The following is a 23971-nucleotide window of genomic DNA, read 5'->3' as shown; positions in this document are numbered from 1 at the left end:
ATTTAATTTAATTTTGTTCTTTTATATAATTTAATTTATATATTTAACAAACAATAAACCAAAACCGAGGGTGAGTTCATCGAAATCAATTGGAGATATAAAAATGTGGTCTTAGGGCTTTTTAATTTGTCACTGCAAAAGCATAAAACACTTTCTTTTTGAATTCCACGTGCTGATTCTCTTATTGAAGTCTTTTATATACGTAATAATAAATTAATAATAATATTGCATGCATGTTGGTACTTTTAACTGTCAACAACTTGAACTTTGAATAACTATAGCAAGATAATTTCGTGTCTCACATTCCATTAACAGAGTCGGAATTATATATATACCACGTTACATGAAAAATAATAGACTAAAATTAATGTATTATGAAAGTGCTTTGTAAAATATTATATCTGAGATTACTATATCTATGATTGATAATTAATTTAAAAACTTGAATATTATATATTTTGAAAATACAACTGAAAAATAACACAGAAAAATGAGTAGATAATTCGAATTCGATAAAAGCAAGATTGAATGAAGCATGCACAACCTAAAAGATAGTTCAATTTTTCTTTAAAACAAGAAAAAGTTGAATTTTGTCCCTGTATTTTGTTTGGAGCAGATGACGTTTATCTAACAGTTGTTTGGTTAGGCGTTGAAACATTTGATGTGTGGCTTGATTCCCAAATTGTGTGATGAAAATTGGTTCCATTGCAGCCCTAACATGAAGTATCCATTCAGGTATTACCTGCTCCATGCTCTTTAACCATGGTGCTGGATCTGTTAGCTCCATTCTTTCAATGCTAAACCTTCCATTCTTTTCTATAACCTTTCTCATCTCCTCTGGACTTGGTGCATAGTAAGGAAAATTGAAGGAATCAACTTCAGACTCATCAAATAGCCCCTATGAAAAAAAAAAAGAGTAACATTAGGGTTAATTAGTTTTTTTCCCGACCCGATCCAAGTCGGTCTGTCAGCATTGCTAGTGTCAGGTCTATAGAGGGGGTTTCATTAGGAGATACAATATTAATGAGACCTGAGTTCAACCACATAAGACATTGACACCACTCTCAACCCAAAATCTTAAGACAATGGGTTTATGGATCATTATCCTTATATAATGTTCTACTTTCTCATTTCTAGTCAATGTAAGACTTAGACTTACATTTAGATTCCTAACAGCTAGGAACAACAACCATATTTTCTAGGTATTGTTTGCTTTGTAGCGTGAAGCTACTCTACAATTTTGTCCTTAAAAAACACCTCCAAAGGGTGGATAGAGATTTAAACTGCGTTTGACCTCAACTTTTAAGTAATGTGAGACTTATTGAGTATACCAGAATAATTTTATGTTATTATATTATTATATACCGACATGCATGCAGCACATGGAAGCAAGAAATGAAAGAGCATGGTTTAAGAATTTATGATGTGATTATAACATACCTCCTTGGAAAGCTCCATGAGGATAGATCCCATACAATCAAACAACATACCATTGATGATGTGAGAATAAGGCATGCCATTGGGAACACCTTGCATGACTATGACCAACATGCCACCTGGCACAAGTTCCACAGCCCTAGCATCCAAGAAGTTCCCTGCATCCCTAGCAAATTGAGTTGCATATGCATCAACCACTTCCTCGGAAGCACTTGTGTAGTGAATTCTACCTTTGTTCCATGCAGGGTCGTTCAACTCTTGCACGACTTCAGGTGACTTTGAAAGAAAGTGCAGGGCGTAAGTTGAATATGCAAAATGAATGGATGATTGAGGGAACAAGCGATTGTAGAAAGAACCAGGAACCCCACATGCAAAAAAGTTTCTATCTTGAGGCAAAGAGGTGAAAAGGGTGTTGAAATCGTTGGATGGTAGATCGTTGAAGAAGACATGAAATTCTGGGTTTGTTTCGGTGTTTGGACACTGGCTTTTGTGCTTGTGTTTCATTGCTTCAAGCACCTTGTGTGCATTCACGAAGGTGTTTGGACCAGTCGCACACCCAAAATCCGCCACACGAATAATCATGTTTGAAGCAGAAGCTAGCTTTTTCACATCCAGCTTCTTCTGGATTTCTTCTTCAATCTTACTCTCTTCAACACTTGAACTTCGTTTCTACAAGAAAATTGTGTTTAGAATTACATAATTTTTCAACATTTGCTATATCAGTTGCTTGTAATAAATTTTCATATGTAGAATGATTTACATAATTGTGTAGTGAATTAACCTATATATATATATATATTATTCTGAATATTTTAATAATTTAAATGGAGATGGAGATACGATGGAAATATGTATATTTCTATACACATTTCTATACTCAATTGAAAAAGTCGGGATTTTCCATATTCAAACTCATACCCAATCAATATAGGGATTCTCCGTCAAAATAGAGATGCGTTCAAACAATATACACGTATACGAGTTTATTTGTCAATCTCTAGTTATACGTGTGATTTGTGTATATGGAAGAAATGAGATGGAAATTTTAATTAAGTATTTAATAAAGAGAATATGCGATTACCAAGTTGTGTCCCTTTGGTCCAAAACTTTTATAAAAGTTGCTGGAAACATGTTGGTAATAAAATATTTTATCTGCTTCAAGTTCCGATAATTAGTTAGCAATTAAAATGCTTTTATCAATTTAGAAACAACCATTTGACAATTTAATTATGGCCATTTTATGCGTTGGGAAATCTGGGATCTGTTCCAATTGAATGGTGAGAAAATTGACAATAGCAATGAATTAAATTTTGAGAAGTGTAAATTAAAAATAGGAATTCAAAACTAATTTTGTTTGTGTTTTTCCTTGAAAGAATTAATTAAAAACATTAATATCATTGTTTCTGTTCATTTGTCAATCGAACTGAAATGCATATTTACTTTTTAGAATTAAGATAAACTAATCAGTGAGGATGGAAAGTATAAACCCTAAAAAGTAGATTCAAAGGTTAGAACAAAAACAAAAAATAATTGGTGTTTCTTTTATAAAAAGGACAATTAGGGATGCCAACTGCAATTAACTAATAATTAATTACCATGCTCATTAATTAAGCTCAACTTGATAAAGAAAATCTTAACAGTGACATGAAAAATACATAAAATAGTAATAATTAGTCTTCATCTATGATGCACATATATGATACGTGTATTACGACACTATATGATATGTTAATACACTAACTCTAAAAATAATAAGACTAAAAATAATAAGACACGACATGTGATATATGCATATTGAAAAATTTCTTTTAAAAATATGAGGAATATATGATTATTCTTGAGGGAATCCAAATTAAAATCAAATATATAAAATATTTTCAACATAAAAATTTATAAATATTGACATCATAAAAACACTACTGATTTATATATTAGATACTTTATTAATAAAATATTTTAAAATATCAAACGGATATGTGTCAAACACAAATATGTAAAACAAATTAAAGTATCCATACGTCTTCTTACACAGAATTAATGTTAAATTCCACCACCTATATTAATCTGAATCCCAAAAGGAAAACAACATAGTAGACAAATTACTTTCTCATAAACCTTATATAGTTCAAATGGAAAAATATATTTTACACAAAATATCTCACACAACACTCTTTTTTCAAAGCTTCCTCACAAAATCAAGTGTAAAATAAAAGGAAAATATACTCCAAAAGCTTTTAAAAAGTTCTTCTTTGTGGTATTTGCCTTCCAAGTTTCAAATTCAAAACTAAAGGGTAACAATAACTTCAAAGTTTAAATGCATTAATTGGTATTCATATATAATTACTCTTCAATATGAACACACACACGCATATGAACCTTGAAAACAATGTGAGATCTGTACTTAGAATATTCCATAGTTCTTCCAATTTCAAAAATTTAGAATCTCCCAAAAACTTTGTAACTTTTGATGTGTGTACCTGAAAGTAGGAATTTTTGGAGTAGCTGAATGTGCCACTTCCCCCATTTGGTGGTAATGTGTTGATCACCATTTTCACTTTGTCATCTCCAAAAATTTGGTGTGATTGATGATCCATTGTGAAGAACTCTGCCATTGCATTCATCTATGGAAGAGTTTATATAGAACTAAGCATGCATTAATGTAATGTGATGAAGTTTATTTACCTTTTTATCCTTTCATGGTTTTCTGAGGAAGTTCAGATTCGTTTTCGAAGATAAATTAAAGTATAGAGAGGTATAATATAACATATCAACCCTTTGGGACCATTTGTGCCATCATGATTCATGACCTTGCCTTCGAATAATATAACACATCACTATTCAACAATATTGAAACTTCATATCAATTGTTATTGAAAATGCTAATTCAGAAAAAAAAAATATTTATTCTTGGAGATGTATTGTCAACTAAAAATAAACTCAAATAATAATAATAATATAAGTAGGATATATGAATTTTATCTTACAATCTACTTTTATAAGTTTAACTAAATATTGTTGGGTTCATGTATATATATTTTCATATGGGTTATGGATATAGTCATTGAGAGGTTGTGGTTCTATATAGTTATATTATAATCTACTTTTATAAGTTTAACTTTGTCTATTATATCCAAGGTGGGACTTTTGACTCATACTTGGACTATTCTCAACTATCTTCCCTCAATGGTGAGTTCCTTGTTTTTTTCTTTTTTTCATATTGTATATTTATATTTCCTTTCAGGTGTATGAGTGATCCCTTTTTTATTGTGGTTATGCGGTCAGTCACTTCAGTGACCCCTTTTTGTGTTATGGTCATGCAGTCAGTCATTCTGAACCATCGATTCTGATACCACTGTTGGGTTATATATATATTTTTTTTCATATGGGTTATGGTTATAGTCATTTATACAAATACAAATTTTCATTTCACATATAATTTTAGAAATTAAAAACATATTTAACATTTTTGTAGATATTACTTGTTAATATGTTCTTTTATTACTAATAAAAATATAATAAATCATAAATAAACGTAGAGATGCTGCCCTGGAAGCAGGAGTGCATTTGATGATAAAGAAACAAAATGGAAAGATGCTTAGTTTAAGGAAGCAGCTCAAAAGAACAGTGAAATGCTGAGTTTAAGGAAGCATTTTAATATGTTCATTAAACATCACGCTTCGATACTCGTAACTTTTGAATAGTAAAAAACCTAACCCATTCACCAATCACACATTTTTTTTCTTTATAATTGATTAAAAATATACATATAAATGTTGATTGGTGATGATGGGTAATATATATATTAACTAAAAAGGAAGTCTTGCCTTTAATTAATGAGAATAAATAAAGTATGAAGCACTAATTACAAATTTCACGTTACCAAAGAAAGGAATCCACATTATTGTAATTCTATAAATAGCGGGTTTTGTACTGTTCACGTTAAAAAGCATATGCAAGGCAGAACTTTTAGGTCATAATATAGGTCATCCTGTCCTACACATAGCCAAGGAATAATATATAGTGTGGGTGTTGGGTAACCCCTTTTTTTTTCTTTTTACAAAAGGTAAAAAAAATATTTTTTATAGGAGTTTCTTGACTTTTAGTAAATTTTGGAATTAGTTTATTTTAAAATTTTGGACCAATTTAGTTCTTCATTTCTCGAAATACGTGAATTTAGTCCTTTTAATCAAATTTTGTTAAGTTTACTTGATGTTTCTTTCGTATTTCAGATTGTATTTTGAGTTGTTTATACGGTTTAACATATTTTTACTTTAATGTTAAGTCAAATACTATTATGAAATGCACTTGAAATGTTAAATAAACTTAACAAAATTTGATTAAAATGACTAAATCTACGTATTTCAAGAGATGAAAGACTAAGTTAATTTAAAGTTTCGAAATAGACTAATTTCGAAATTCACTGAAAGTTAAAGGACAAAAACATATTTAACATTTTTTATAATTATTTGATAAAATTATTTGTATGTTATGTATCTTTAAATAATTTTTATCCCTGGGTCTTTATTTAACTTTTTTAGGCTTTATATATAAGATTAAATATTTATTCAATATAATGAATATGACATGCTTTATTTTTAATATAATAAAAGAACTACAATATAACAGTTCTAGCTTCATTAATTAACAAACTTAAAGTTTTTGTATTAAATAATTTTTTTTTATTGTATTAAAAATAAAAAAATTTAACTATAGATAGTATAATTGAAAAAGAATAAGAGTTGTTATATATAAAAATTAAAATATTAAAATAACATCTATCGACATTAACAAAAATAATACATAAATATATAAAGAATGGTTCAACTAAACAAAGTTCAAATAAAATTAAAAAGAAAATCAATTTTATATTAAAGTTGTAATTTTTTTAATTATTCTAAAAGTAAAATATATTAATATTTATTGTATTGAACTAATTATTTATTTTATATTATTTGACTTCAGGCTGTAAAGTCAAAATATAAAAAAAAAATTGTTATATATAAAAATTAAAATATTAAAATTATATTTGTGGATATGTTAAAATGAATTACTTAAGTATGCTCCAAAAACAAAGTGAATGAAGCTGATATTACGCAAAAAGTTTTCGTCAAGAGTTTTTCTTTTCTTTTTCACCTTAGTAAGTAACCCTTCTCATAACTCTTTCCACAACTAACATAAGTGTAAGATTAATCGTTCATACTCAAGCAATATCTACATATATTCCATAAAACCTACGTTCATAGTTGTAATCAGTACCCAGAAATATGGAGTTATCAATTCAGATGCAACCCACTCAATCTGTATGCAGAAGAGTAGCTTCTGTTGGAGACTTTTTCCTTCTTGATTTGGAGAAGTTGAGGGTAAACACACCATGGGAAACTCAGAAAATGATCCCTTTTCATCCCTTCGTTGTAGGAACCCCAGTAACTTGGATGATAAGTAACATGGTACCAAGCAGAAGCTTTTGCATATGCATCATCATCATCACCACTTCCAGAATCCTCATTGAACCAGGACCGAGCCTCTTTCCTTAGGGACCTCACAGCCATGGTGATTGCTTCTGCATCCCTCCTTTTGTTGAAGGATTTTGACAGTTTCATGATATTACCGCTCAGGATTTCAGCTTCAGTTTTGATCCCATAGTAGTCCATAAGATTCCCCAACTTGTAGTCATAATTGGTTTTGTGATAGAAAGCATCATCAACATAATCCATAAAGCCATCAACTTCCATGTCAGTGTCATAAGACCTTCTCGCCACCTCCAGAGTGAAGGATGAAATAGAGTCACCACCACCACCACCACCATCACTTGATGAAATTGTTTCTTTAACTTCCCTGTAGAGCTTTCCTATTACATTCGGCGATTTGTAGGTGACTTTGTCAAACTTCTCCATGAAGTCAGGATATTCTTTGACATACAATTCACGAGGAATAACAGCAGGAACACCAGTTTTTGGAAAGTCAACTGCTGTTGAAAACAACTTTGCAAGCTCAAGACATTCTTTAGACATGGCCTTTTCTGGTTTTCTGTCAGCAAAGACAGTGTGTGCATTGGCAATTATTCCCAAACTGTCATTCACAATGTAATTGGTGAAGTACTCTTGAACATCCTGCACAACAAAAACAGTCACAAACTTCTATTCTATCCACAATTTTATGCTGCAAGACAAAACAAATACAAGAAGAAAGGAACCTAACACAATACATAATAAAAAATTGGCTATGGATGTGAAGCTTTGAGAATGATACCTCAATTGTCACACCTCTAAGCAGCTCTGTAGTTGGGGAAGGAGTATAATCCATTGGTTGGATTTGACTGGAAGGAATCAATTCAGGGTCCCAACAAACAAAGTAGATATCTCCATCCAGATCACTTCCCGAACATTCATTTGGGTGAGGTCTAATATGAAAAAATCAGTTATCAGAGTGTTGAAAAACTAATAGAAATAGAAATATTTAAGCATATTTATTACCTTGGTCCTTTTTGAGGGAAAACTACACAGTCCACCATGTGGTACAAGGCTGGCACATCCACAGCTTGACAAACACGCACATCACCAGGATGCAAGCAAGGGTTTTTGGCCACTACCACCTTACCATTAACCATATAACTTTTTGGCAAATCATAGGAATAAGAATCATCAGATAGATTCTGCAGCCTATTGCTAGAAAACTGCACAAATACTTGACCATATTCCAGGGTACAAGTTTCATCTAAACATCCCATCATTGCTCTTCCTTTAGGAATTTGAGTCGCAATTCCAACAGTTTTGATGCTCTAAACATTTGCAGCATCATTGAAAGGAAGGGTTCCTTATTAGGCTTGTAGCCACAAATGAGCATCTCCTTCAGAACATTGGTGATCTCCCCAGAAGACATCAAGTCCAGAACTTCCTGTGCCTTCAATGAATCTGTTAGTATAGTGTTCAGTTGATCCACAGCTTCTCTTTGTTTTTTCTCAAAAACATCATCCCTGATGCCAAGAGTGGATAACAGAGTAATTAACTGCCGATTCAGATAACAAGGCTGAAACTTACTACGACCCAAAACATCTAACTTGGTGTTATCTGAATCATACTTCCGCATGCTATTCCTCAGTGATAACATAAAACCTGATGTTGGATCAACAGCTACAACTCCTTTGTAACCACCGTAACGAATCTGAAAAGCAGATGGAGTGCAATCATAGCCACATTTTTTAGCCACACTCTTGGCAAATTCAAGAGATATTTTCCCAATACCATCAGAGAAGACATATTCCTTTCCATCAGAAATCCTCTTCACATCCGGAATAATTTCAATTTCATACCAAGGGACGCTTAGAGTTTCGGTAGATGAACCAAAAGATTGTCCCAGCCTAGCAGCATATTTTGCAATATTCCTAATCTTGCTAAAATCTCCCATCCAACTCCTTATGGATGCGGCAGTGTATCTCCCCGTAGGAGCAAACATCCAGAGAGAGTTTTCCCGCAACTGACTTGATGAGAATGCCAAAAATTCAAACCTCTTATCGCCAATAACAATGCCATTTTTAAGGATGTCAAGAATTCTTTTGTACAGGTTAGTTTTCTTGTTCTGTGCACGGGATGATAAATCAATTGAAAACAGTTTATCCAACTCCTCATCAACAAATGAAACACGTATGAAGTTATCCAAATGCTCATGGAAATGACGGAGAACACGATTTGATACGTTAATCTCTGGACCACAAAAGTAAACTTTGCAAGGTGTGATCTGAACCCTGCGAACATACACCAACCCTGTATCCAAAGATATTGCAGGCGACCGAGGAGGACGATTCTTTGAATTTGATTGAAGGTACCTTTTGTACTGATCAGCCAACCACTTTGCGGGATCATAACAAAATTCCTTAGAGTAGTACAATTTTTCCAAGGAATTTTCAACAAAGTCAAGCGGCATTCTGCGTGGATCAAGCAAGCGATAGAAGTCACCATTGAGTGCAGTTCCAGCAAGACATACGTGCTGAACCAATGAATTGACCTTAAACAATATGTCAAATGGTATTTCAACACCTTGAGGAGCAACAATGGGGACAAGACCCCGATTTTGAGAAAAGGGAACCCCTGCCTGTAATGTGTATTGCCTCTCACTCTGCTCGTAATAAGCAAATATATCTTTGAAATTTGGTAAATTCTGGGCACTAGGAAGCTCCACACATATGGCAGAGGACTGCCCAATACAACTACCCGTAGTGAAATCTGTTGTTCTTGTCCATTGCTCTTCAGGGACATCTTTGTAGTAGTTGTACAAAGGATTCTCATATATATTGCAAAATTCTTCAGGGACATCTTTCTCAAATATCCGGGGAGCACCAAGTAACTAGCAATTGAAGCAAAATGAACATACCCATCAATAAGTTCACTAAGAAATCAAATTTGTCTTAAGCTAATAAAAAAGCAAATTTGACTACCTGAATAAGGAGATAAGGTGCAATTTTATCCCGTGGTCGAAGCAGCTCAACCTTCCAAATGTTCTCGTATGAAAGATGAAGTTTGTATTGCACAGAGTCATGCCAAATTTTCAACTCCACTTTGCTCTTTCCACTCCCAAAACTTAAACTGACATCTTGCATTCTCTCCAAAACAGCAAACCCTCCTTTAGAGATCTGGCAGCCAAAATAAACTTTCACACCTTCCAAACTAGCATTCACACCTAGGTTTGGATCAATATCCCTTTCCATTACCCGAGCTTTTAAATAAGCGCTTCCATACAGCAATGCTCTTGAAACGTAATTAGCCCTCGATATCATAGATTCAGCAAGGTCTTCTGTGGTGAATTGAATAATAGCGAATGCTCTTGGAGCCGCACCTTTGCCATGTCTTACTTTCATAGTTTGGATAGTTCCTTCACCAGTTAAAGCCTCCACAAATATCCTCACATCATGCGCTGTAACAGAAATAGGAAATCCATACAACTCAATTGTTTTACCCATCCTAGATGCAAACTCCTTTGCCTTACCTGGACAGAAGAAAGGAAAAATTTAGAGTATGAAAGAGCAATGTCACATATTTGTATTAACAAGGATAAAGCAGTGAAAGATTCCGGATGTTATTGAAGTACATATACATGACACTATATGTTTAATGCACATATACACAAAATTTGTTAAATTTATGACCTCTACATCTGCAACAACTTAATGCTTCCCTATGATTGAAGTATCTCTAAATGACTAAACATAAGTTATATGTAAGAAATTTTCAGACAGTTCTTTATTGTATGTGATTATTCAAATATTCATTGCACATAAATCTGAAGAAAGAGTTCAAAACTAATGATTAAGATTGAAATCCTGCGTACTCTCAGAAGGAAAGTGGAAGTTCAAAATGTATCCTCCTTAACCAGAATTTAACCCAGAATGTTAAGAAAGTAACTTCAATATGCAAAAAGCCCTTACAGACAAACCATAGTCAGGAAAACATATGTATGATGTCATACAATGAAAAATGATGTCCATATAGATACCATATTGCATTCTTGAAGTCACTGAGTTTCCTAAAAAGGAACAGAACTCTTTTGCTTTAATTCTTAAATATGCAAAGAGTTCATATAGAACAACCATGTTCGGTAAAACGTTTCAGGAAATTGATATAACGAAACCTTTCACGCAATTTTCTTTACATTTTTCTTACTTTCTCACGGCATTACTTATGACAAAACTATAAATTTTTTTTTTCTCTTAACGTTTCCTTTTCCTCTTCAGAACCCGATCTTCCTTCCAACCAAAATACACCGAAAATTCATTCAGAAAAATATATCACCTTAGAAACTAACAAAGAAAGAAAAACCCATGAAAGTGGCTTAAACATAAAACCCATTAGGTTGTTTCAGAAAAACTATCTCCACCACTTGGAACACCATCAGAACCGCTATAATATTTTGGTATAAAATCCAACAAATATGTTGTTCTCCATTTTTCTTAAACTAAAAGACAAAAAAAACAGATAAATAAAACCTTACTATCAAACATGTCTTGGAAGAAGACCCAAAAAGCGAAAACAAAGAAAGAAATAAACAACAACAAAAATGCAACATCTTGTTAAAGAAAAACAAAAAGTTCTTCCACACTCAACACCATCAAGACATTCTCAGTGTGCAATGCATATCCTCACACTTCTTCATGAAACCATGAGAACATAACTTACTATCAAAGACAAGATAAAGTATAAGTAAGCATGATCAAGAACCCTCCCACGAGAAGGAGCAAAAGAATGAAGATTCTGAAACTGACCCACTAATGAAGACCGAAGGTATCAGCAATTAGAGACAAACTTAGAGTGAGAAAAGAGACGTCAAAGTCAAGCCACCAACAACAACACAGGCACTGCAATGGACACTCCTTGAAGAGTGGACTGAGTAAAGGAATTTATATAGATTTTCTTCAAATACACTTTTGGAATGATTACAAATGCTTGGATTGTAACAGTGTGGAATTTAGGTAGTTCAAAAAACACAAAGATCTCAACGGTTAACTTGAAAGGATTTCGGTGTAGCTTACCGCACCGGATACCGATCTCTTTCCATGTGTGCAAGTAAAGTGTAGCACAATGAGCTAAAGGATACAAACAGACATAAAAATAAAAATGGTATATTCATTTAATTGTGTCGTATGACAATTTTATAGAAAATATATATTTAAGGTGGTTTATTGTTTTTTTATTTAAAAATGTTATGATTTACTAATTATGTAAGAAATGTACAACTCTTGTGGTGAGAGAACTTGATATTTACTTAGTTTTCAGATAAGGAAAAGGATGAAAATTCTGTGAAGTTGTGAAAGTAGTTTATCATGTAACTTTGTATATATTGATATTTTGATATCTTAGGTTGAGATCATTTGTGTGTTGAATTATTGTGAGGTCACCAATGGTTGTATTGTTGCTTTCATAATATGTTTTGAGTTAGAATATAATCATGGGTTGAGTTATAATGTTGGTTGAGGATATGACATGATTTTTATATTGTTTAGTTATGAATTGTGATTGCCAGTTAATTGTTTGTATATTAATTCACTTTTATTTTGTCTGTGGGTGATTGTGATAATGATCGTATTTTATAGAGGAGTAACTAATCGTATAGGTGTTGGAGAATATACATGATCTTAGAACACTTAAGGTTAATATCTAAAGATATTAATCTTAAGTGTTCTCTTTCCAATAAAGTCTACTTGTAAAACAATAATTTTTTATTAAGATTTTCAATATAAAAAATGAAGTTTTATTTTAAATTATATAATTTATTTTAATTATAGATTTTAAGAAAAAATGGAGATGTTATAATAATAATAATAATAATAATAATAATAACTATAATATAATATTTAAATATGAATTTATTTGTTTTAAATTATAAAATTGATATAATGATTTATTAGTGATGTATAATAATAATGTTATTGTATAATTAAAATTTATAGTTAAATTTTTTAGTTATACAATAATAAATTACGTGAAATTTTATTCGTCTAATTCAAGAGTCAAATTCATTTTAACAAAATTTATTTTTCATGATTTTTATTCAAAAGCAAAAAAATATTAAAAAGATATAGTTTCCTATTCATGAAAAGAATAAAATATATTTCCCATCTAAATCAGAAAACATAAAGTTTATGAAATGGTTAACCTTTGGGTTATATATATATATATATATATATATATATATATATATAAATTAAATTTGTTAAGATTAATATATTATCGATAAAAATATTAAAATGATATGATTAATTAAATTTATGATTAAAAATAAATATATAATGAAATATTTAATATAATAAGAAGAAGTTATATAAAGAATTATGGTTCTCTCTTTTTCAAATAGTTATGCACTCTATTAAATTTTAAAAAGTGCTCTTTTAATTAATAAGTTTAATTACTTATTTATGATTTGTTTTTATCATACATACTTACAATTGTCAAAGCATGTTAATTTATGATTAAGTTTTTGAACCCTAATTACATAAACTATGAAAAATTGAACAGTAATTTTGAAAAATTGTGTTTTATTTATATATATATATATATATATATATATATATATATATATATATAAGTGGATCGAAAGGAAAGAAAAGGAGAACAATAGTAAACAATAATTAAATAATAAATTGAATAATCCGATAATAAAATACACATATAAGTACTAATCCGTACATCTTCACTTTATTGAGGGTTTTTTTTTCATTGATCAATCAAGCACGACTCCTTCTCCCACAAGCAGTTGTTAACTTTTTCTGCATCAATTATTCTTTGAGAAGACTAGGGTAAGGTTCACAAAAAAATAATTCAGTTACATCCCTCACATAGGTGATTGATTAGAAGTGAAAAAAATAGAAAACATCAATAAAGTCTTATATTTTTATATTAACTATAAAATCTTATATTTTTAAACATCAATAATTAAGAAAACAATAAAGGATACATAATCCAATTAACAAATAAAATTAATCAACAGAAAGTAAATTACATGAAAGTCAAATGTCATTATTCTAACCATCGAGATGATTGATCAGTCACATAAACACAACTTTCCATCAAAAACAGAACATAATCACCATGCAGCTATTACATGAGGGTTAAATATGGACGTGGTCTTTTGACTTTAATTGAATTTTAAAATTAGTTCATTTCGAAATTTTAGACCAATTTAATCCTTCATATTTTAAAATACATAAATTTAGTTATTTTAATTAAATTTTGTTAAGTTTATTTGATATTTTAAACACATTTCATAATAATATTTAACTTAATATTCGAGAAAAAAATGTGTCAAACAATATAAACAACTCAAATACAATTATAAAAGACATACAAAACATTAAATAAATCTAACAAAATTAAATTAAAAAAGAAAAACATATTTAACTCGTTACTGAATTATACCTCAACTGCATTAGCTCCTTTATCCATAAGATCAAGTTTTTTTCAACACCCCAAATGTCCTTTCACCTGAAAAAAGGAACGATAAAGGAAGATATGATCATAGGAAACCGTGTCAGCGTTAAAAATTCTTTAAAATATAAGAGACAGACCTGAAGATTGTGCCATTCTACGATGTTCTGCATGGAATTCATGTAATAATCTAGCAATCCACACTGAATTAGATGATAAAAACCTAACCTCCCTTTATAATATAGTTGAACTATACAAAATTTAGCCTTACCTTTAAACCATATTTGCTTTAATTAATTACCAAATAATGCTTTGAATGACAAGGGGTGATGGTAAAAAGAAACAAATGACAACGTTACAAAGTTATTAAATCAGTTAAATAAGGTGATGGAAATAAATACCATGTGCAGAATATATGCTGACTGAGTTGAATTGGAACGTTTGAAATTGCCTTTGTTTTCCCAGTTCTACGATCTGTTTCATCTGAAATTTCTTGTCTCACAGCAACTGCATGGGACATAAGAGAAGTGAGCTCAGATTCTAATGTTAAGCTATAGTATTGTTTATAATTTCAAATAATAAATATACGAATTACACATCCATAAAGCAAATGCCCGTCTAGCTCAGTTGGTAGAGCGCAAGGCTCTTAACCTTGTGGTCGTGGGTTCGAGCCCCACGGTGGGCGTCTTTTATTTTTTTCATATTAGTTTTTTTATTGTTTAATCTCTACAACATTTCAGTCTCAATATTTTATTGTCTGGTTATTCTTGTTATATATAAAACCAAGCTTTCCAAAATGAAATTTCTGAAGATTTTCAAAATGGGAATTTTAAGACGAATGGAAATGCATTTCAGAGCGAATTTTCCGAAACAAGATGTTCAAAACACATTTTATGTATTCCAAAAAGAATTTTCTGGAACAAGTTTTTTCTGCAATGCATTTTCTCTCTTTTCTTCTTCCTCTGTAACGTTATCCTTCTCTTCTTCCTCTTCAGCAGGAGCCATGATGGCAGTGGCAGCCGGCAACTACGATGCAGTGAATGTGGATATTCTAGTCTTTTTCTTTTAATATGTGGTAATAGTATAATGATAAGGTGCAGAAAGCCAATAAAAGTTTAGATGGCCAACTAGGTTGAAATGTGTCCAACTAACATGCAGGAAATTTATTTTGTCACAGAAAGTGGCTTGTGCGAGCTGGTGTTAACATTAAATAAATAGAATTTACATCATATTCAAGGTCTCACTCAATTTCATTAAAAATAATGACCAAACTCAGTCTTTTGTATGAAAAATTGAGTTTGGACAGATTATCCAAAAAAATTATAATTATAAATGAATATGTATATAAGAATTATTTTGAAGGTATTTTTGTAACAAGATTAGATATATAATTTCAGAAGCAAACATATACTCCGTGCATCACACGGATCAACCGCTAGTATATATATTAACAAACCTGAACCAAGACAATCACACTATCTGCGTATTACAGATATAAACTGCAAAAAGGAGTAAAGGGGGGAGAAAAGAGCTACCTATACACCACACCACTCAGAAATGCTGAAAGAGTGAAAGGTTAGTCCAAGTTAATTGCCTTCCATTGCCTGCCTTCTTAGCCGCTCTCTCTCTCTCTCTCTAAGCAGAGTAAACAACACTAGGTCAGAAGCATACCGAATCCTGCAATTGTTTTTCTTGTCCCCAATCCATGCCTAATATCAGTAACACTGGTCCTCTGCATGCCAGTTACAATCTTACAATCAATTGGACAAAAACACAAGGGAAAAAACAGAGAAGGCCAGAAGAATAATGATGCCTATCAAATATTACTCCCGAGCGCCACTGTAATACACTAATTGTCATTGGGTGCTGCGTGTTAATCCACCCCTTGTCACATTCCTGTGAAAATTAAAGACCCCATTAGTTATTCCAAATTAATAGGGAGAAATCGGAAGAAAATATAATGGTATCCCAAACCCAGTAACCAATATTTTGTCAGAACCAGTAAAGAACAGCCAGAAACCAAAGTGCATTCAGAGCATATGACCCGGTAAAAGGAATCCCCAAAATAGCAATTACCTTCCAGAAATTAGCTGTTGATGAGCACTGTTTACAGAACCCTTTACATTGCTGAAACGCTTTGCCCTGTTCTCTTGTTCTTTCTCTACGCGCATAGCAGCTACCTCCTTCTCCATAGCAGCCACTTCCCTTCTCATCTTCTTTGCCTCAACTTCCATTGCTTTGGTCAATGTATCTACCTTCCTTCCTAACATCTGGTAGATGATGGCATTGGAAACAATTAGCAAGAACTGTCATTTACAAATAAGAAGGTCAAGGATTACATCCAAACACAAAAATGGACCAAACACTTACCTCAATAGCATCGTCTTTATCTTTTAGGCTTTGATCTTTCTCATGACCAGCTTTCCTCAAGGCTATGACTTCCTTTTGCAGCAGGTCATATAAAACACTAGGAACACTATCCACTGAATCTACCGTTGGGAAGTCATTTTGCTTATCATCTGAATTTCCTTTCCAATTATCACTTGGCTCTCTCTCTTTGGTTTCTTCAAGAGATTGATTGAATGAGTAAATTGGAGGTGTTCCATTCAGCAGCATTTTACTCCTTTCCAGTGATCTTGTACCACCATCAAAAGATTTAGAAGTTCCTTTAGCATGCTTCAATACTGTGCTAGAGGATAGGGATGACCTCATATGAGAGGATGGTGATCTTTTAGATAAAAACCCATTAGAGGATAGTTTTGAGAAGTTATCAGCTCCTCCTAGGGATTGACGACGACCATTGCTCACACTTCTTCCCTCTGGGGTGCCACGAATACTGCTGTTAGAATTTCCTCTCAAACTCTCCTCTAGCACTTTAAGCCGTAAATGATATTTTTCCTGAAAATTTTTAAAAGTTTACCATGAATAATGGAAGAACTAATCACCTAGTTTAATACATAATAACCAGATTATTACTTTCAACTGTGCTTCAGATTTTGCAGCACGCTCAACTATAGCAAGCTTGTCACGAAGTTGCTGCATTTCTCCCTATACAAATGCAAATCAAAACCAAATGTGAGAATTTTATAACAAAGAAATATAGAGTAAATAAAGTCAAAAGTTCAACCACTAAATTTAGATGAATTGGCAGAGTAGAACAAAGAAAAGTACCTGCAAGAATCGTCGCTCTTCAAGCCATTGTTTGACAGGCATCACTTTATCATTAGCATCTTTCCATTCATTTGCAACCACTACCGCTACTCTGTTTGCTGTTACCTTGGCACGGGCCAACTCCCTGTCCAGTGTTTTTCTTTCTTCCTAAAGAGTGTCAAATAAACCAAACAAAAATAAATACTATCCTAACTACAGGCAATATAATCAAGAATAAAACAACTGGGAGTCTGAACTTGCTGAAGATTTTAACACATTACATTCATTTCTTGAACTTTCCGCTGATAATCTCTCACTGCATTTGCAGCTGCACCACCGGCAAGGACAGCCTCTTCTAGTTCTCTAACAGTTTGGGTGAGCTTTTCAACCTCTGCCACCTTCTGCCTATGCATTTTGTCCAAAATTTTATTTTCTTCCTGGGAAAGTTGATGACAGCCAGAAGGTAAAAATTACATTGTATGATTCTGATGCAGCAAGAGAGAGAATAATCATTCAAGATTGAATACCTGACAAATCTCAATCTGTTTAATTAGCTCTTGATTTTTATTCTGCAGATCATCCACCATTGAGGCTTTAGCCAAGGCAAACTGGACAGTCCTCTCAGCTTCAATTAGTGCAGCTTCTTTAGATTTGGTAAGGCGATCTAAAGCTTTGTTATCATCTTGTAGTTTAGCAATCTGCAAGGAATAAATGGAAGTACATATAAAACAATCAGTCACTATAAGCCAATGTCAGTACTACCATCAGCTCTTTCTCTGACGGGTTACAATATGAACTTTAACAAGGTAATACCTCTTGCCGAGCAAGCTTCAGTTCAGCCTCCAAAGGAGCAAGAATTGCTTCTATTGGAGGCATGTCATCATCTTTCTGGGCAGCATGGACCCTTCGAAGAGTGGCTTCAGCTGCAAATTGAGCTGCCATGGATGCTTTCTTTTCATCATTGATCTTTTTTATTTCAAGATTCTGCCAGAAATATTATATTCAGGAAACATACCACCTAACCCAGGAAAATGACTGTTTACTAAGGTTGATAGAGGCTTCATAAAATACCTTGCTTTCTAAAAGAGATTCTGTTAGTTTTAGCTTCCCTTCAACCTTTGATAGTTCTTCCGTCAGCTAAAATACAAGCAAAAGGAAGAGAAAAGTTACATTTCAAGTTGAGATAAAGCATGAACAAGACAAAGCATGGCAGAGATTAAAGCTGCAATGTGCTTAAGAAGCCTCGTGAAAAATGATGTAAAGAATGCTTAAACTGCAAAAGAAAGAGAAAAAACATGTATAACACCCAAAAATACCAACTGGAATCGACTTAAGTTGTATTTTATAGAAGAAATATGATTATGCAAACAAAGTATAACAGGACATAATAACATACTAATAACTCAGCTTAACTTGACAATAGCTCGACTAGGTCCCTTCGCTTCCAAAAATAAAAAACATATAAATTAATAAAATCAGACAATGAAACTATTAAATCTCGTGACTTCATTTACAGTATAGAACAAACACATTAAATGCAAAATCAATATTATCCAGAAGTGAACAGAAAATTAAAAATAATATAGCATCCATTAACCAAGGTAGAAAAAAATTGAAATGTTTGCTTTGATATTCATTTTTAGATTACATTTAAGATAGTGCACAATAGTTAATAATATATACTTTCAATATTAAGAAAAAATAGCAAGAGTTATCCTTTGTTAAAATACTCTAAATACTATCATCAATCTATTGAAATTTTATCTCACTCATTAATACAAAGGGAAAAAATAGAAAAAAAAATATTTAATACTTTGATAGTTTTTTCAAATGACAAATTAAATAAAACAAAAAAATCTTAAGCAAAAGATATGGAGACGTAATAAAATAAAGGTTATTTTACTGAGTGTCCTGGGGGTACTAAAGAAAATGGAAAGTATTAAATGAAAAGCACAGCTTTTGAAGTTAACAATGTAAATGTGTTGCTTTTCATCAACTACTTTTGTTTTTTATCCTCCACATGTGTCTTAGGGAACTCTTTGCGAACCAAACCCCATTAAATGAATCAGGTATTCAATCTGGAAAATGGAAAGTAAAAGCCTAGACAGTTTAGCAAACCACATTGATTTGAGTTACGAGAGAAGATACTTCAATGGGCAAACACGGGATGGTTAATTGATCAGGCATTGCCAAGCGTTGTAATGTTCATTATTGTATGGTACTTATTTTAAAAACATTAATAGGCTTTGAGCAATACATTTCTGTAATAATCAAGTCAACAGTGTTTATTACAATGTGTTACACGGCTCCTCAAAGAATAGAAACAAGATAGAGAAAAAAAACGTAGACACAACCAACTTCTTTCTGTATTATTTCAGCAGTCATCAACTCTGAACACAAACATCAGCTTATAAAGTAAATATCTTCCTTTCACACAGGGCATTCCTTGTCCCAACAACTGAAAACTCTCCTTAACCCACACCCCACAAAATAAGACAATATATAGACTTTCTAAAAAAGTCTAACCCCAACTAACTTCTTAACTACTTATATTTTTAAATTTCTTTATCTAATAGACTTTCCATTCCCTCTCATTACTTCCCCGCCTAACACAATGACTATGGACTGGAGTGAATACCAAATTTAACCTAAAAAATATGTTAAAGGGTAGTACTAGTTGTATCAATGCAAATGCCAATAGGGGATTGTTTGACACGAAGAACATTCTCTCCTGCCATTTTGTAAAACAAGTATCCATTATTTAGTAATGACTTAAACTAAAGAGAGAGAAAAAAGACAGAATAAACTTACCTCCTTCCTTAAGGGATGCTTGAATTATATTTTCCTCTCCTAATTTTAAGAAGTACACTCCCCTTACCCAAGATATAAATTGTGCAACACTTTAGTGCATCTTAATATAAATGAACTTCTTAGTGACATGAATAACTATAAACAAGCCTTCCTAAGCCATTTTTCCTCTCTCTACAACTTTCAGTAAGACTAACACTAATTTAGAACATTCTATTATTGAGTTTAAGACTTTAGAAGAAGAAATGATGGTTTAAATATTACTACTTCCAGCTTTGAAACTTTACCAAAAATCTTCATTTCGTCTTTATACCTTCCCAGAGTTGATACTATTAATAGGGATTCAAAAGATGCCAATGATGGTAAGAGACACTCAAAGGAACAAAATCATCCCTATGAAGCTTCTACATATTTTAATGGACTAAAAATATCTACAGAGAAGAAAATGTAACCCAAAAAATACAAAGAGAAGTGTAATTCCTGCATCCATTAGGAGAGGTGAACGTGTATAATTTATCCTGAAACATTAGTGGTATTGGGTAATAGATTTTTCAAATGTGACCAACAAAAGAGAGAGTTCAGCACAATGACAACAGAACGAGGGGTGCAAGACACTTTCTTTGAAAACTACTAAAAGAAACAGAATGCTAGAGAAATTGCTACACATAGCCAAAATAGGAAAGGTAGCATCAATGCAAACCAAAAGAGGTTGGTTGAACGTGAAGAGCATCCTCCAATGCAATCGGGACAAATAAACGGAAAGAATTGAACCCATTTTTTTACAGCAATAACTCCAACACCCAAACTTAGTAACCACACTGAAACATTTCCAAAAAAACCAACAATATGTTCACGCACACTAGGAAATAAATAACACTAGACCTTCGTACTTAACACCAACACCACAACCAGCCAGCAATCAATTGGAAATTAGTAACTAGCCTACTAGCATGTAACAAAGATGGATAATTTATTACAATCTTCAAATAAATAAATAAAAACAAAAACCAATCAACACAACAAAGAACAGCAAAAATGAACAACAACTAAAAAAATTAGCGGTAACCTCTTCAACGGCCTTTTCTCTGAGACGTTCAGAAAGCCTCAAGGCTTTGATCTCCGCCTGCGCTTCCGATAACTCCCTGTCCTTATCTGCAAACCCAAACACATAAAAACCAAAACTCAAAATTCAAAAACCACAAAAAATCACGGCGAAGAACTCTTCAGATCGAGCTGCATTTCCGCACCTCGAACTTCATTCTCAAGGCGATTGAGCTCCACCTTCACCGGATCCGAACCGTGCAGCAGGTTCATGAACTCGTCCGCGTCCATGCTCGGCGGCCTCACTCCTCCGCGGCGCCGCGCCGAGCCTCTCCCCTCCTTGAATGATCCCGACACCGACAGCGCCGCGCCGTCGCCGGAAACCTCCGCCATCCCCGATCTAACCGCGAATCCGAAAATCGAACTCCTCTCTCTCACTCACATTCAACTGCTCCCACCACCAGATTCCAAATCGCACGCAAGCACAACGAAACACGGATTACACACCATATATATAGAGCCAGAAAATCGCGACCTCGAAAACGGTGGTTTTAGAGAGAGAAATAGAGAGTACGAGGGAAAAGAAGATGAAGAGAGAGAGAGAAATAGATACTTTTGGTTCTTCCTTTCTTTCTTTCTCCTTGTGTTTATTTTGTCTTGTTTGTTTCTCTCTCTATATCTGCGATTTAAATCTGCTTTTCGCGTTTTAGAGAGAGACTTAACAAATGAATAAACAAACAGTGAGTTAGTGAGTTAGTGAATGTGAGGTTTGCGCTTTTTGCAGATAAAAAGGGTTTTTGGCTTTGTTAGCTGATTTTTTAGTTAAATAGTGAGAGTGAAACTTCACTGCCATTTTAACTCTTCCATGCTTAACGTGAGCTTGAAGCGTGGTGCGCACCCGTGCGAGCGATGTGGGGCTTGATTTTTTGGGCGGTAGTGCGCGCAGCGGCGTAGGTTAGTGGGATGAGAACTTAGTTGGTTTATCGTGTGCGGATAAACAACATTTACTTGTGGGATTTAGAATGTTTTTTATCTAAGTAGTTGCATAAATTGAAGGACAATTATACTATCAGAGCTGGAACCACCATCTAACAGTTATATTACAATAATATTATCATATAAATAAATGAATAATTAATGAATTAAATGAAATTAATATTATCATATAAATAAATGAATAATTAATGAATTAAATGAAGTTGTCACACAGTTATATGGGTAACTGATAAGGTTAGACATGGAATAAATTTTTCAAAATTCAGCCTAAATTTAATAAAATGGGTTAGATATATAATCCATATTAACTATATCAACTAACTTCTTTTTAATCTAATTTAAAATGGATTAAATTTATATTCAATCTATTCTATTAATTAGATTAAATCCGGCAAAAATCCGATCTAATATATTTGACTATTAAATATATTAAAAATACATCGAGGATTCTATTTAATTCAAACCAAGACTAAATTATGTTGACTTAGTTTATTTGACTTTACCTCAAACTTAAATTAACTTAATATGACCTAAACCTGTATTATCCCGTAATTATAATTTTAAATGAATGTAAAAAATGAAATATATATATATATATATATATATATATATATATATATATATATATATATATATATATATTCAACATTCAATATAAGTAATTATAAACTAATTAAAAATTAGCTTTCATTTGGTTAAAACTAATCTATGATAATGTATATGCACGAGTCTTTATTCTTTACGTGATGTAACTTTTTTATAGTTATTAATGTAAATTCTAAATTAATTTTATATATGATATATAATATTCAGAGATACTGTAAGAAAATAAAAGACATATTAATGTAATAAAAATAAATAAATTGATTAACTATTTTAAAAATGTACTAAAACATTTTATATATTAGATTATTAGGTATTATCAAGTGTTCTTGTTATATATTTTAATTAGTTTTTCGATTGTGTATATCTAACTTACACATAACAATAAAATCATTATATTCTATCCTAATGATTTAAAAAATGTAAAATTAATATAAGAAAACATAATCCTATAATTATTAGACTTTTTTTAAAACACGCAATCCTAGTTACATGTAAGAATCAAAATATGTCTTGTTGTCATTCGGTCTCAATCAGATACAATAACTATTAATACAAAATTTGTACTTAGTAGTTTAACCCCAAACAAAATTTATATTTATACAAAATCACTAAAACACTGATTATTTTTCTTACTTAGTTGTTCAAATTTAGAGTACACGCCAATTTTTTAGTTTTTTAAAAGAGAAAATCGATCCAAAATAATAATAATATATATAATAAATAAATGATAAATATTTTTTAAAACAAAATTGTTAGACAATGAAAAAAAGGAAATTATTATCACATATTCTATATTTAATAGTTTATTTGTAAAGTGTTATATGTAGAAAAATAATTTTTAAACTTAATTTTATTTTATTAAATTAATGACACAATTTTATTGATTCATATTTTAATGTCGTTCTCATTTGTGTTTTGCCTTATCCCTGTACAAAGTGTTTATTAAGAAGTTCACTTAATTAATCACGTGATCTCTATTTCAATGGGAAAGTATCAATTTGATTCTAGGTTTTAATTTTGAG

General features: G+C 31.9%; 2 protein-coding genes, 1 non-coding gene and 1 pseudogene across 3 annotated transcripts; 1 reads left to right on the top strand and 3 right to left on the bottom strand.

The window, feature by feature from the left end:
• Positions 1-460: 460 nt before the first annotated feature.
• On the bottom strand, positions 461-4064 carry LOC114195352 (farnesoic acid carboxyl-O-methyltransferase). Its single transcript, XM_028085783.1, has 3 exons — positions 3915-4064; positions 1441-2106; positions 461-898 (listed from the first exon to the last, which is right to left on the bottom strand). The coding sequence occupies exons 1-3, from the start codon at positions 4056-4058 to the stop codon at positions 557-559; spliced, it is 1152 nt and encodes a 383-aa protein (XP_027941584.1). The 5' UTR covers positions 4059-4064; the 3' UTR covers positions 461-556.
• A 2498-nt stretch (positions 4065-6562) lies between these two features.
• LOC114193529 lies at positions 6563-11804 on the bottom strand (annotated as a pseudogene).
• A 3156-nt stretch (positions 11805-14960) lies between these two features.
• Positions 14961-15033, top strand: TRNAK-CUU. Its single transcript has one exon. It is a non-coding gene; the product is annotated as a tRNA-Lys (tRNA).
• A 641-nt stretch (positions 15034-15674) lies between these two features.
• Positions 15675-22044, bottom strand: LOC114194392 (microtubule-associated protein 70-2-like). The gene is made up of 11 exons (XM_028084578.1): positions 21554-22044; positions 21373-21458; positions 18570-18635; positions 18312-18482; positions 18026-18196; positions 17780-17935; positions 17520-17666; positions 17325-17396; positions 16719-17246; positions 16425-16618; positions 15675-16244 (listed from the first exon to the last, which is right to left on the bottom strand). The coding sequence occupies exons 1-11, from the start codon at positions 21738-21740 to the stop codon at positions 16205-16207; spliced, it is 1818 nt and encodes a 605-aa protein (XP_027940379.1). The 5' UTR covers positions 21741-22044; the 3' UTR covers positions 15675-16204.
• Between the last annotated feature and the right edge of the window lie 1927 nt (positions 22045-23971).

Source organism: Vigna unguiculata, chromosome 8 (assembly GCF_004118075.2).
Source record: "Vigna unguiculata cultivar IT97K-499-35 chromosome 8, ASM411807v1, whole genome shotgun sequence".
Taxonomy (NCBI): Eukaryota; Viridiplantae; Streptophyta; class Magnoliopsida; order Fabales; family Fabaceae; genus Vigna; species Vigna unguiculata.
The sequence above is the reverse complement of the archived record's forward strand: the minus strand, read 5'-3'. Positions and strand labels throughout refer to the sequence as shown.

What these genes read in the sequence shown, in the direction of transcription:
- LOC114194392 (XM_028084578.1), bottom strand. Translation starts at nt 21,740, where the DNA reads ATGGCGGAGGTTTCCGGCGACGGCGCGGCGCTGTCGGTGTCGGGATCA. An exon ending in GGAAAGTTCAAGAAATGAAT is followed by an intron (nt 17,667 to 17,779) that starts GTAATGTGTTAA and finishes GACACTCTTTAG; the next exon opens with GAAGAAAGAAAAACACTGGA. An exon ending in AAGAGCGACGATTCTTGCAG is followed by an intron (nt 17,397 to 17,519) that starts GTACTTTTCTTT and finishes GCATTTGTATAG; the next exon opens with GGAGAAATGCAGCAACTTCG.
- LOC114195352 (XM_028085783.1), bottom strand. Translation starts at nt 4,058, where the DNA reads ATGAATGCAATGGCAGAGTTCTTCACAATGGATCATCAATCACACCAA. An exon ending in CCAAAAATTCCTACTTTCAG is followed by an intron (nt 2,107 to 3,914) that starts GTACACACATCA and finishes ATTTTCTTGTAG; the next exon opens with AAACGAAGTTCAAGTGTTGA. An exon ending in TCATGGAGCTTTCCAAGGAG is followed by an intron (nt 899 to 1,440) that starts GTATGTTATAAT and finishes TTTTTTTCATAG; the next exon opens with GGGCTATTTGATGAGTCTGA.